The sequence below is a fragment of the Neophocaena asiaeorientalis genome, unplaced genomic scaffold (genome assembly GCF_003031525.2).
Source record: "Neophocaena asiaeorientalis asiaeorientalis breed wild unplaced genomic scaffold, Neophocaena_asiaeorientalis_V1.1 scaffold641, whole genome shotgun sequence".
Classification (NCBI taxonomy): Eukaryota; Metazoa; Chordata; class Mammalia; order Artiodactyla; family Phocoenidae; genus Neophocaena; species Neophocaena asiaeorientalis.
In genome coordinates, this window is record NW_020173730.1 from 630,961 (window position 1) to 643,152 (window position 12,192).

The 12,192-nt window shown below is 38.3% G+C and overlaps 1 protein-coding gene across 1 annotated transcript in view; it reads right to left on the bottom strand.

Annotated features, from left to right (window-relative positions):
* SLC2A13 (solute carrier family 2 member 13) overlaps nt 1-12,192 on the bottom strand; it is a 412,288-nt gene that overhangs the window by 105,787 nt on the left and 294,309 nt on the right. The window contains exon 5 of the mRNA XM_024750867.1: nt 6,060-6,223. Coding sequence (XP_024606635.1) covers nt 6,060-6,223 — 164 coding nt within the window. The remainder of the gene's footprint in view (nt 1-6,059; nt 6,224-12,192) is intronic.

Sequence of the window (12,192 nt, forward strand, 5' to 3'; positions counted from 1 at the left end):
AAAAAAAAAAAAAGGAAAGAAAAAAAAAGTTTTACATCAGAGAAGAATTGACAACATTCTTCCAAAGCGGACTGGGTTTGGCAAGATATATCTCTAAAAAAATACCTTGATCTATCTTCATTGGATTAAAAAAAAATGATCCTTATACATATATATTGTCATAAAAACTCACTAGAATATTCACTGTGTGAAATGACAAGAGTAAAATTCAAATCAAATACATTTGCTAGCCAAGCAGTAGGTTAGTTAATAACTTTCTAAACAAACACCATCTTGGACTGCTGTATCAAAATCAATTTATGTAACCAACATTATTGAGTGCCTAATATGTTAGAAGTATGAAAGGTAACAGATTTACACCAAGTGTTCCTTTCATTACCAAGAAAATTGTTCTAATGTCATTCAATCGGCTAAGACCCAAATAAGTAAACTAAAAAGTAACAAACTAAATATATCAAAAGTAGTTGAAAGAGTACTTCTCATTAAAATGGAGTGGCATTTTGTAAAGACTTAAAACGTCAGAAATGACATAACACATATCAGTTGTCTTCCCTGTTGGCACTTGGAAGTGGAATATCTGTCTTTGATTTTAAGGTACAGAATGTGATTATATGTACCACTTAAAAAGCTCAGTTTTGAGTCCCTGATAGAAATACTGATAGTAAATAAGAAAGTTTTCAAATTTCTAACTATTGTTCCAGCCATTGTGAGGATTAAAAAAAGGGTCATGGGAAGAAAGGAGAAAGAAAATATGGTTGCATTTGTTTGTACAATTTATTTGAGTGAGGCAACATGTTTAAAATATGGAATTCAAGGAGGTCATTTATGTAGCAGTAAAGTTTCTATTAGATAAATGGGAAAGTAATTTAAGAATGACCAAAAATATTTTTTAAATGGACATAAGAACAACTTTGGGACGCACTGTGAAAGTGCAATTGGATTACATAATAGGTTTGTGTTTAAGGTAGAGGGGATGTGTCAAGTTAAGCACTGTGGTTAAGTCCTAGCTCTGCTGTTTCTTGACTCAGTGATCTTGGACAAAACACACGACCTTTCCAAAATTCAATTCTGTCTGCTGAAACTGGGGCTTAGTGAGAATACTCACCTTGCAGAATTACAGTGAATTTTAAATATCACAATACATTTGAAAGATTTTTATAATGCTAAAAAATGTTAATTATTGTACTATAATTATCATTAGAAACAGCAGCAGCAGCATATTTTTAAAACTCTAGAAAAAAGTTGAAAAAGGGGGAGGAGGCTTGAAGAAAAGATCAGAAGCCATTTTACCACACCAGGCTTGAAGAGGCATGAATCTAAAATCACAGTTCATTTTCCCCCGGTTGGCTTAAAATTCAAACCAGAAGTAGGAATAGTTTGAGGTATTACTTTCTCAAAAAACTACCAAGCCCTGAATTGGGAAATAAAACAGAAGTCTGTCTCTTAGAAAGAGAAAACATATATTAGGCCTGTAAATAAAAATTATCCCTCTCTCCTCAAACAAAGCAAAATAAACCATGAGTTTTACTGTTACTTTGTCTATGAAAGAAGCTGGGTCCCTAAGTATTTTCCCAAATTACCTCCACAGAATATTGTCATGGGACAGGTAAGATTTGTTTCAACCTGGAAAAGTTGATACTTTTGGATGTGAAGGAAAGATGATACTCTTCTTTCATAACACTACTTAAATAACTTGTCTGTGATAAACTGTAAACTCTTAGATGGTGTACCTAATACATACTAATATATGTTCAATTCTAGTGCCTGGCATAGAGCAGATCCCATAGTACCACAGATTTTTGCAATACTGGCTATTTTTGAAGAAAACAACAAAACATGTTAAGACTATTCAATTGAGGTCATGGGGTTAGTATGGGACAAATATACTAGATGAGAGTTCTGCAGTATGGATATTATATCTCTTGGATCCATCTCTAAAAAAGTCCAACCAACTTGCAAACTTTGGGGAAAAAAACCATTTTGGATATAAAAAATCCCTAAATAGTTGAAGGTTTATCCTTCTTAAACACAAATTTATTTTTATTTTGACCCATTGGGGATGGAAATCTTTTAAAAGTCAGTATCATTACTTTACTTTATTACATATAGTAGTGTTTCTCAATCCTGGCTTCCTATTGGAAAGCAAATCTTTAGAATGTACCTCAACCTCTGAATCAGAGTCTCCAGAAAATGGGGATCCGATAACATGACTCCACAGGTGATTGTGATACCCAGACAGGGTAAAAATCCTTATGAGATGATAAACTCCTTAAGGGAAGGGAATGGTGTCTTATATGACTTTATTTATGGAATAAATTTTTAAAACGATCACCTCGCTCTTCATATACTCATATATCTTTAAGGCTTAAGACTACTTGAATTATCTATTTCCTTTAATTTAACAAATTACAGATGTTTTATCAGTCACTTGTTAGTATTTAAAGTTGTTATAGTTGTTGTCAATGATCCATTATTGCAACCTAGATTTGAGTCCAATACAGGAAGGCCTTGTATGAAAGGATCTTCTCCACTGTACTGGGTAGGTTGGGGACATTCTTTATATTTTAAGAGAGGAGTCCCTCTTAACCAAGTATACTGTCACATTTTGGAATTCTGATATCATTTTCCTAGTAAAAATGTTCTCCATAGGAGGTGAAATGTGTTGGATAAATAGCATTCTCAAAAACACCTGATGAAATAAGTTACCTTAATTACCTGGTACAGGGTTTGGATTATTAGTAAATACTCAGAAAAAAATAATTTCCCTCCCTAAGACTCTAACAGAGCACACTTTTTGTGCGTAAGTATCACGTGCACATATTCCAGACCTCATCTTCAGAGATTCTAATTTAGTTGATCTGGGGTTGGGTCCCAAGAATTCACAATTTAAAATAAGTATCCCTGGCAACTCTGATGAAGACAGCCTGTGAGTAATGTTTTAGGAAATATTCCACTACCAAAATATCTGGCAGAAAATAACACAGTGTTTCTGGCTTTCTGATTTATAAGCAATAAAGCTACATAGATATAAGCCTTCCTCTATTAAAAGGATCAAGAGGTTGTCATTAAATTCGCAATATTTACCAGAAAGACCAGTTCTCTTAGGGAGCTTTGAAAATATTAAAAGTCAGAACACCACAAAATGTCCTACATTTAAAACTATTCATGGACTATATATTTTACATTTCTTTGTATAAAGAGTTTCTTTGTCCCGGTTTAACTAAGTACAGTTTATTTTTAGTAATTTTTAAAGAACAAGTTCCTATTGAAAAAGTTATTTTGATTTTTTTTTTACTATTTTTCACCCAATATAATAAAATAAGCCATAATAAAAACACAAAATAGGGAATAAAACTTTTGAAGTTAAAAAATTCTAGGCTAATCTAAGAAATTTTAAATAGAACAGTATTCTAATACTTAGCAATGGTAGAATATCAAATATATTATGATTTATTTTATTAGGTGAAAAATAGTGAAAAACATATCAAGTTAATTTCTTTAAAATTTAAAAAATAAATTCTTAACAAAAATTTTTTTGGTGCTAATTCTTTAAAAAGTACTACAAATAAACTGTATTTAGCTAGACCCAGACAAAGAAATTCTTTATACAAAGAAATACAAAATATATAGTCCATGAATAATTTAAAGGTAGGACATTTTGTGGCTTTTAATATTTTCAAAGCTTGCTAACAGAACTGGTCTTTCTTGTAAATATTACAAATTTAATGACAACCTCTTAATTCTGCAGGAAAGAAAAGTGCCTCCAGGTTGCTCATAAAGGCAGTCCCTGGAATCTCTTGGTCTTTCCCCCAAGTCTTAATACTTTCTTTTAATAGTCAGGGATGGGCTCTAGAAATCCTTGGGGCAGAGGACCTACGTGGAAGGGTGAAACATGACATCAGCAAGAGGAGTTCAGGAAAGTTCCTGGATTCTGATGCAAGTTGATTTTACATTATGGTTAAAACAACAAAGAACCACTCTTTGGCAGTAACACTACTGTGATAGCAAAATGCTTTGGGCATTTTACTGTCTGTGTCAGGCACTGTTTGAAATGTTATACATGTATAAATGTGTTTAGTCTTCATTACAACCCTATGAAGTGGGGACTATAATTAACCCCGATTTACAAATGAGAAAATAGAACCTTGCTCAATATCACACAATTCAAACCCAAACAGTCTGGCTTTATATCTATAATGCCTCAAAATCCTGGAATACAACAAACGAAGGGACAGAGGCTGCTAGTAAAAAGCATTTTCCCCCATCTCAAAAATCAGCATGTTTCTCCAAATCTCAAAACCCAAATCCCAAATTCAAGACCTGAAATTCTATTTAAAAAATAGGCCTCTTGAGGTAGCAGTATACTAATGCCCTGTCAAAGAAAGTGTGTCCATTTAAAAAACTTTAAAGCAGCTATTACCTCTTCTTAGAGTTGACCTGAACCTCAGGCATCAGCAAATCCGATTTTCAACCCACTGTAGGAATTTGTTTCTAGCACATCACTGCCTGATGGCCATCTACCCTGTTGTTGAGTTTACCATCCTAATGAGGCAGCCCAATTCATTGTTGGATAGCTCTGATTATTAGGAATATTTTTCTTATATTAAGTAAAAAATCTGTCCTCATAACAGCTACCATCTGTGAGAATATCTATTAGGTATCTGTTTAGTCTTTTTTCTGGGCCTAAACACTTCTGGTTCCTTGAACAGGTTTAGAAATATGTGGTTTTTAACCCTCACTTGTCCCTCACCTTTCCTCACTTACCCTCCCGCTTCCCTATATATATTGGCTGTTGCGATTACCTTTGCGTTTTAATCAGACAGTCTTCCCCCTGCCTTCTCCTCAGTGCTGATACTGCAGTTCAACTTACATTATTGAACTCAAGGCTTCCACTCAAGGAAAGAACAGAGGGCGGAAGCATTCCACTCTTCCTTCTGGAGTTAAGGGTCAGAGGGAGTATGTGCTCTTAATAACAGTATGAAACTCCAAATGTATTTTCTCATCAAAATCTGGGACAACTGCCTTCAGCAGTTCTATTAGATCAGTGTTTTTTTTTTTTTTTTTTTTTTTTTTTCGGTACGCGGGCCTCTCACTGTCGTGGCCTCTACCGTTGCGGAGCACAGGCTCCGGACGCGCAGGCTCAGCGGCCATGGCTCACGGGCCTAGCTGCTCCGCGGCATGTGGGATCTTCCCGGACCGGGGCACGAACCCGTGTCCCCTGCATCGGCAGGCGTACTCTCAACCACTGCGCCACCAGGGAAGCCCTAGATCAGTGTTTTAGGTATAATTTAGTTAAAATAGAATTTAGTTAATGCAGGCCTGGAAACTTTACATTTTAATAGAAAAATGTATTCTTAATCTAAATAAACTTATAAAGGAGCTATTAGAGGACAGCTAATTGATAAGTAGGAATCTGCTTGTATATTTGAAAAAGATTAGAAAATTATATGATGCAAACATGTGAAGACAATGACAGAGATGGGTCTCATTTTGGCAAGTGAAACAGCCCTTGCATTATAGAGAAATAATAAATGGAATGGGTGGGACTTAAAGACAAACGATACTTGAATGTGAGAAGGGTTTTTCTTATTTAGTTATCATAGGAAACATACTTAACCAACCAGAATTTACACTAGGATTTAGGCCTTGTTCAAACACAAAAAGAGTCTGTCCCTGCTTTGTGAAGAAATTATATGGTTCTAATGTTCCACTGTTGAAAGAACTTTGAAAAAAAAATGCTCCAAATTTACTTCCACATTATCCCAAATTTAAAAAAACTATGTTAAAAACTGAGTTTATGAATACCAAGTTTTCTTTTCCATTTTGTACCTTTGAGCAAAACTCAAAATAATAACAGCAAAATGCTACCCTCAGTAGGTTCAAATTGTTATTACAATTCTAATTTCTAGTTATATACCATAATAAGTTCTTATTAAAAAATTTTTCAGAGGAACTCTATTATTTAGTTATGAAAACTATATCAGAAGTGGTACTGTATTTTAAAAGGTTAACTTGTCATCATTAGAGAAAAGTTTATAACTGAATTCTTCGGCACCTACCTGCTAAACTACCAAACGTAAGCTTTCTGCGACCCACTTTCTCAACAAGCCAGACACCCACAAGTGTGAAAATGAAATTTGTGAAGGCTGTAACTGAAGCCAGCCATATTGCAAGTCTGTCATCTTCAACACCAGACATCTGCAGAATGGTTGCACTGTAGTACCTGGGAGGCAAGAATAAAACAATTGTTGTTAGTTATTCAAAGAAACACAGTTATTCATATAGAAAAATATCTACCCGACTAAAACAGACCAGGAATAACTATTAATAACACCAAGTGAAGATGGGAATCAATGCAAACTATTTAAAGGATCACAATATAGAGACTGTGTTCAGATGAATTCATTTTTAACTTTGTATCAGTAAGAAGAAATACTCAAGCAAGTGAATAGAGGGCTGAAGCCTTTAAAAGTTGAATGTACCCCACACCTAGGGACAGTTGACAGCTGGTAGTTTCACTAAAACTACCAAGGATAAAGCTCCAAATCCATGGAATGAATCAGAAGTTACCATACGCTGTAAATTTATGTACTTAAAAGAATAAAGAGAACTGCTACATATACTAAAGAAAATGTGATATAATGGCAAAAATCTGGTACAAGTAAAGAACTTCTTCAAAGACACAAGGAGTAAGAATATATCAGTTTATCTGGCATCTGGTAAGGAGATAAGAAACTTACATGATGTACACAAAGAATGCCTTTGTGGTTCCTAGAAAGGTATACTCTTTGGTAAGCCTCCAGCACAATGTGCCTAGTTAGGTTCCATAGACTCATTTTGTTCCAAATGAATACACTGGAAACTGGCTCTAAAAAATCATAATGCCAACTTGTTGACACACAATGGGAGATATGTCTGGTACGTTTAAAGTGACAGGTTTCTCATAGGACATTTCTTTTCCGGGGGAAACATCAGTAGCTGTATCAGAAGATTACTTTAAAGCGGCCCTTAAAACAAAGGAAGCAAAATACTCCTGGCAAATCATCTATGAAATGTGACAAAATTAAAATCCTGAAGATACATTCTGAACCATGGCTTTGCCTAGCTTTTAAGCCATTCCAAAACAAGTTAGCTTTACCCAAATCCAACAGTTGGCATCTGAGCAATGTATTCAATCAAGCTGGATATTTCCATAGTTACAATCTACAGTTTCTGGATATTAGTCAACTTTTTCATAATATTTCAAAAATAAAATTTGTTTGAATACATTTAAGTCTCATTGATTCATCAATGGCTACTGTCTACTATTTTTTAAATTATTTTATTTTTTAAAATTTTTACTGGAGTGTAGTTGATTTACAATGTTGTGTTAGTTTCTCTTGTGTTAGTTTAACAAGATGAATCAGTTATACATATAAATATATCCATTCTTTTTTAGATTCTTTTCCCATATAGGTCATTACAGAGTATTGAGTAGAGTTCCCTGTGCTATACAGTAGGTCCTTATTAGTTATCTATTTTACATACAGTAGTGTGTATATGTCAATCCCAATCTCCCAGTTTATCCCTTCCCCCTCTTTCTCCACTGGTAACCATAGTTTGTTTTCTACATTTGTGACTCTATTTCTGTTTTGTAAATAAGTTCATTTGTACCATTTTTTTTAGATTCCACATATAAGCGATATCATATGATATTTGTGTTTGTCTGACTCAGTATAACAATTCTAGGTTCATCCATGTTGCTGCAAATGGCACTACTTCGTTCTTTTTTTTATGGCTGAGTAATATTACTTGTATATATGTACCACATCTTCTTTATCTATTCCTCTGTTGACGGACATTTAGGTTGTTTCCATATCTTGGCTATTGTAAATAGTGCTGCATTGAATATAGGGCTGCATGTATCTTTTTGAATTATAATTTCTTCTGGATATATGCTCAAGAATGGGATTGCTGGATAATGCTGGGCAGGGCTGTGTTAAGGGGTGCGTTTTGAGGTAGCTATGAGCTCAGTATGACTTTAGGCAGCCTGTCTGCTAATGGGTGGAGCTATGTTCCTGTCTTGCTGATTTGTCTGGCCTGAGGCATTCCAGCTCTGGAGCCTGTAGGCTGTTGGATGGGGCTGCATCTTGGTGCCGAAATGGAGACCTCCAGGAGAGCACGTGCAGATCAGTGTTTCCTGGGGCCTCTGCCACCAGTGTCCTTGCCCCCACAGTGAGCTACAGCTGACCCCTGCCTCCTCGGGATACCCTTTAAGACCCCTAGTTAGGTGTAGCCCCGGTTCCTACGGAGGTATTGCTTTGTGCTGGGTCCCAGTGCACCTGAGACCTTTGTGCACCCTCTGAGAGTGGAGTCTCTGTTTCTCCCTGAGTGTGGAGCTCCTGCACTCAGGCCCTGCTGGCCTTTAAAGCCAAATGCTCTGTGGGTTCTTCCTCCTGATGCCTGACCCTCAGACTGTCTTGGAGGGCTATTTTTATGTGGGAACATCCCTGTGTAGGCTGTGGGTTTAATATTTTTTGGTGCGAGTGCTGTTTTTAGTATGGATGTCTGCTACCTCTCGCCTCAGTGTATGCTGGCTGTTATCCCCTTGATAGGAGGTTTGACTGTTGCTGTGGTGACCAGAGTTTGCACTGGATATTGAGCGGGGCCTCCCCTTTGCTCTGTGGTTGTCACTGTCCTGTCAGGGGCAGGGCCTGCTCCCTAGATGTTGGAGTAGAGGGCCCCAGATCTGTTTCTGAGCTGTGGTATGAGGTAGGCAGGACTGGAGCACTTCCACTGGGAGAGAAGCCTCTGAGTTTTCCTCTTCTGGAGCTGTTCACCTGTAAGTGTACTCTGCTGTGTCACTTTTCACCCGTTGTGCGGGCTCACAAATTACACTGTTGTTGGAAATCGTCTCAGCCCCATCTTAACCATGGGTATGCTGGCAATTGGCCCTGGTGTCTCTAAGGCATTGTTTTCACTAGGCCTCCAGCGCAGATCCACCAAAGTCAGGTCCCAGGACTGCAGTAATAGTGTACCTAGACCTGCTATAGGAGCTATGGAGGCACCTCAGACTCTGGTCTGGCCCAATCCCCACCTGTACGTGCCCACAAAGCCCACAGCTGCCAAAGCTAGACCTGTCTCAGCTGCAGTAGCGCTCTTCCATTCTACAGGTGCTGAGTTTACAAAGCCGGCAGCGGGGCTGTAAATCCGTGGTTCCTGCAGCCACAAGAAGAGATTTCAGCTCTTCATTAGATGCATGGCCCCTGGGGCTTAGCTGTGGTTTCAGCCCCACCCCTGTGTGTGGGCCTCTCACCAGAGTCTGCTCCCAAGGCTACCCAGGAGAACGGGCCCCCACCCAGCGAGGCGGGGGCGGAGGCGGAGACAGGCAGGTCCTGGCAGCCTGTTCAGGTGGGAGCCCCTCCTAGCGCCTGCGGAGGCTGGGGCCTGCACGTAGGGAAGGCGGCTGCAATGGCGGCCCCTCGCCTTGCGTGCCACTCAACAACGGCGCCCTGCCTCTATGGCAGCCCAGGCTTCTTCCGTGAACGTTCCCAGTTGTGGAGCTCCTCACTCCCGTCCCCTCAGGCTGTCTCTTCTCAGCTAACAGCTGTCCACTCCCAGGGTCTACTCTCCAAACCCCACGTTCCAGCACCCAGGCCCCGTGCACCACGGCGGACACCTGTCAGGCTGAGGCACGCAGGGCTGTGGCACGCAGGGCTGTGGCAGGGACCATCTCTGTACCTCTCACTGCCCTACCTGCCATAGACCAGTTGCTGCGCTCTCCTCTGAGCCCCTGAAGCTCCTCTTCTGTCCCAGCTGATCTCCCCGCTGGTGAGGGGGCTTCCTCGGTGCGGCAACTTCTCTTCTTCAGCTCCCCACCAGGGGTGCAGGTTCCGTCCCGTTTCTTCTTTTCTTTTTAAATTTCTTTCATCCTACCCGGTTGCACGGGGATTTTACTGGTCCTTTTAGGTGTCCAAGGTCCTCTGCTAGTGTTCAGCTGGCATTCTGTGAGAGTTGTTCCATTTGTAGATGGATTCTTGATGTACTTGTGCGGAGAGGTGAACTCCACGTCCTCCTATTCCGCCACCTTCAGTAGTGATTTTAAAAAGTCTGTTTTTTAAATTAATGATGATCTTCTTATGTAAAATATTAACACCAACATGGACTCATTCATCTTAATAAAAAGTGTCTTCCTTTTTTAAAGTGGTAAACTAATAACTTACTATGCAGTGTGAAGGATGTATTTTACTGATCACACTAAAAGTTATGCTAACCATTTTTAAGATTTTGAATTCTGACAGCTGTTATAAAAAGAGAAACTCCCAGTGAAACCTCTACCATCATTATGACAATTGTGAACATTTTGCAGTCAGACTGTAAAGTGATAATAAATAATTATGAAAACAATTCAGTCCATATGAATGGTACTATACAGTTTCCAAGTGCTACTCCATACATTATCTCATCTTCATAAAGACCTGGGCAGCAAGGTCATACCTGCATGTAACCACTGAGAAACTGACATAAATCTAGAAAGGCAGAAAACAGAAATGCTGAGAGAAAATTTAAATACTTAAAGCCAAAAGAATTTGATACTTGTCATGCTATTCTATTGCATTTTAGAATCTTCTCAATGTTTTAAGAATAACAGATACACTGCACAAAGTAATCCTTACAAATAGAGCGAGAATAAACTAAACAAAACAGAGATATTACAAAAGGCCCTCCCTCTCTATTTGGGGATGCAGAACCTACAGACACTGAGGGCTGACTGTACTTTGTCATTTTATATGAGGGACTTCAGCATCCACTGATTTGAGTATCCATGGAGGTCCTTGAACCAATCTCCCGTGGGTACCGAGGGACAACTGTATTTCGATGTTTTCATTTTTGACACAATAAAATCATGAAATTACAGGTGTTAAATTAATGGCTAGAAATGGGAGTGGTAACAAACAAAATAAGTTGGTCAGTTTATTTTATTTATTTAGTGATTTTTAACAAAATATTTATTTATTTAGGCTGTGCCAGGTCTTAGTTGCAGCATGCATGCAGGATCTAGTTTTCCCACCAGGGATAGAACCCAGGCCCCCTGCATTGGGAGCGCAGAATCTTACCCACTACACCACCAGGGAAATCCCCAGAATTTTATTTAAAATGAAAAATGTGTCCTAGGTATGTAAAATAATTTCTTTTATGGTACTTAATTTATAGAGGCAGACTATAAGTAAAGAGTGGCCTGGGAATCAGAAACTGTCATTCTAAAGGCATCTCTGCGGTGTGCTGGCCAGATCAGGTAACATAATCATTTGTTCACTTAATATTTATGTATTGAGGACATACTATTAAGCTATGTGAGTTACTGAGAGCCCACAGATATGTTATTAGATCCAGTTGTTGCCCTAAAGAAACTCACAGTTCAGTATAAGACAGTGAAACGGAAAGAAATAATTTTAATATCGCAAGGTATACAAATCACAATGTGGCATAAAGGACAGACCAAATAATTTTCTTTGATGTATAAAGTTCCTTGATTTTCCGGTAAATTTAATGTTTGAGTTGAGTTTTGAAGAATTCATCGGGGTTTGCCAGCAGGTCTGATGATCTGGGAGGACATTGGTCGTAAAGGAAATGACACATATGAACGAAAAAGTACAAAATACTATGCTGGGCTCATAGACCAAAAGTATTTTACTGTGGCTGAACATAAGAAGGTCCATAGGAAAGAGAAGTATGACATAAGGCTGTAGCAGAAAGTTTTGTTATAGAGGGGTCTTAATTGCCATGCTACATGTTTCGTTTTTATTCTGTAGGCAATGGAGAACCATGAAATGGACTTTAAAGAGAAGTAACACAATTAAGTCTGTTTTGTGAAAAGGTCACTCTAACTACAGCAAACTGGGCAGACAGGATGCAGACGGAAACAAGGGTATATTTCTTTAAAGCATTTTTCAGGTCATTATACTGGAAATAGGACCCTGTAGATTTTCTGTATTAATGTGAAACAGTGAGAGCAAAGGCTGGAATTCAATGATGGCCTTATATCCTCCTGTCAGCAAGAGTTGCAACTTCAACCCACACTAAATCTTTTTCTGGATGGAGTGTCTTGAGTTTTCATCCTCATTTTTCTTTCTAAAACATTGGTAAATGTTTTAGGTTTTACTGCTGCCATAACAAATTACCACAAACTTAATGGCTTAAAACATAAATTTA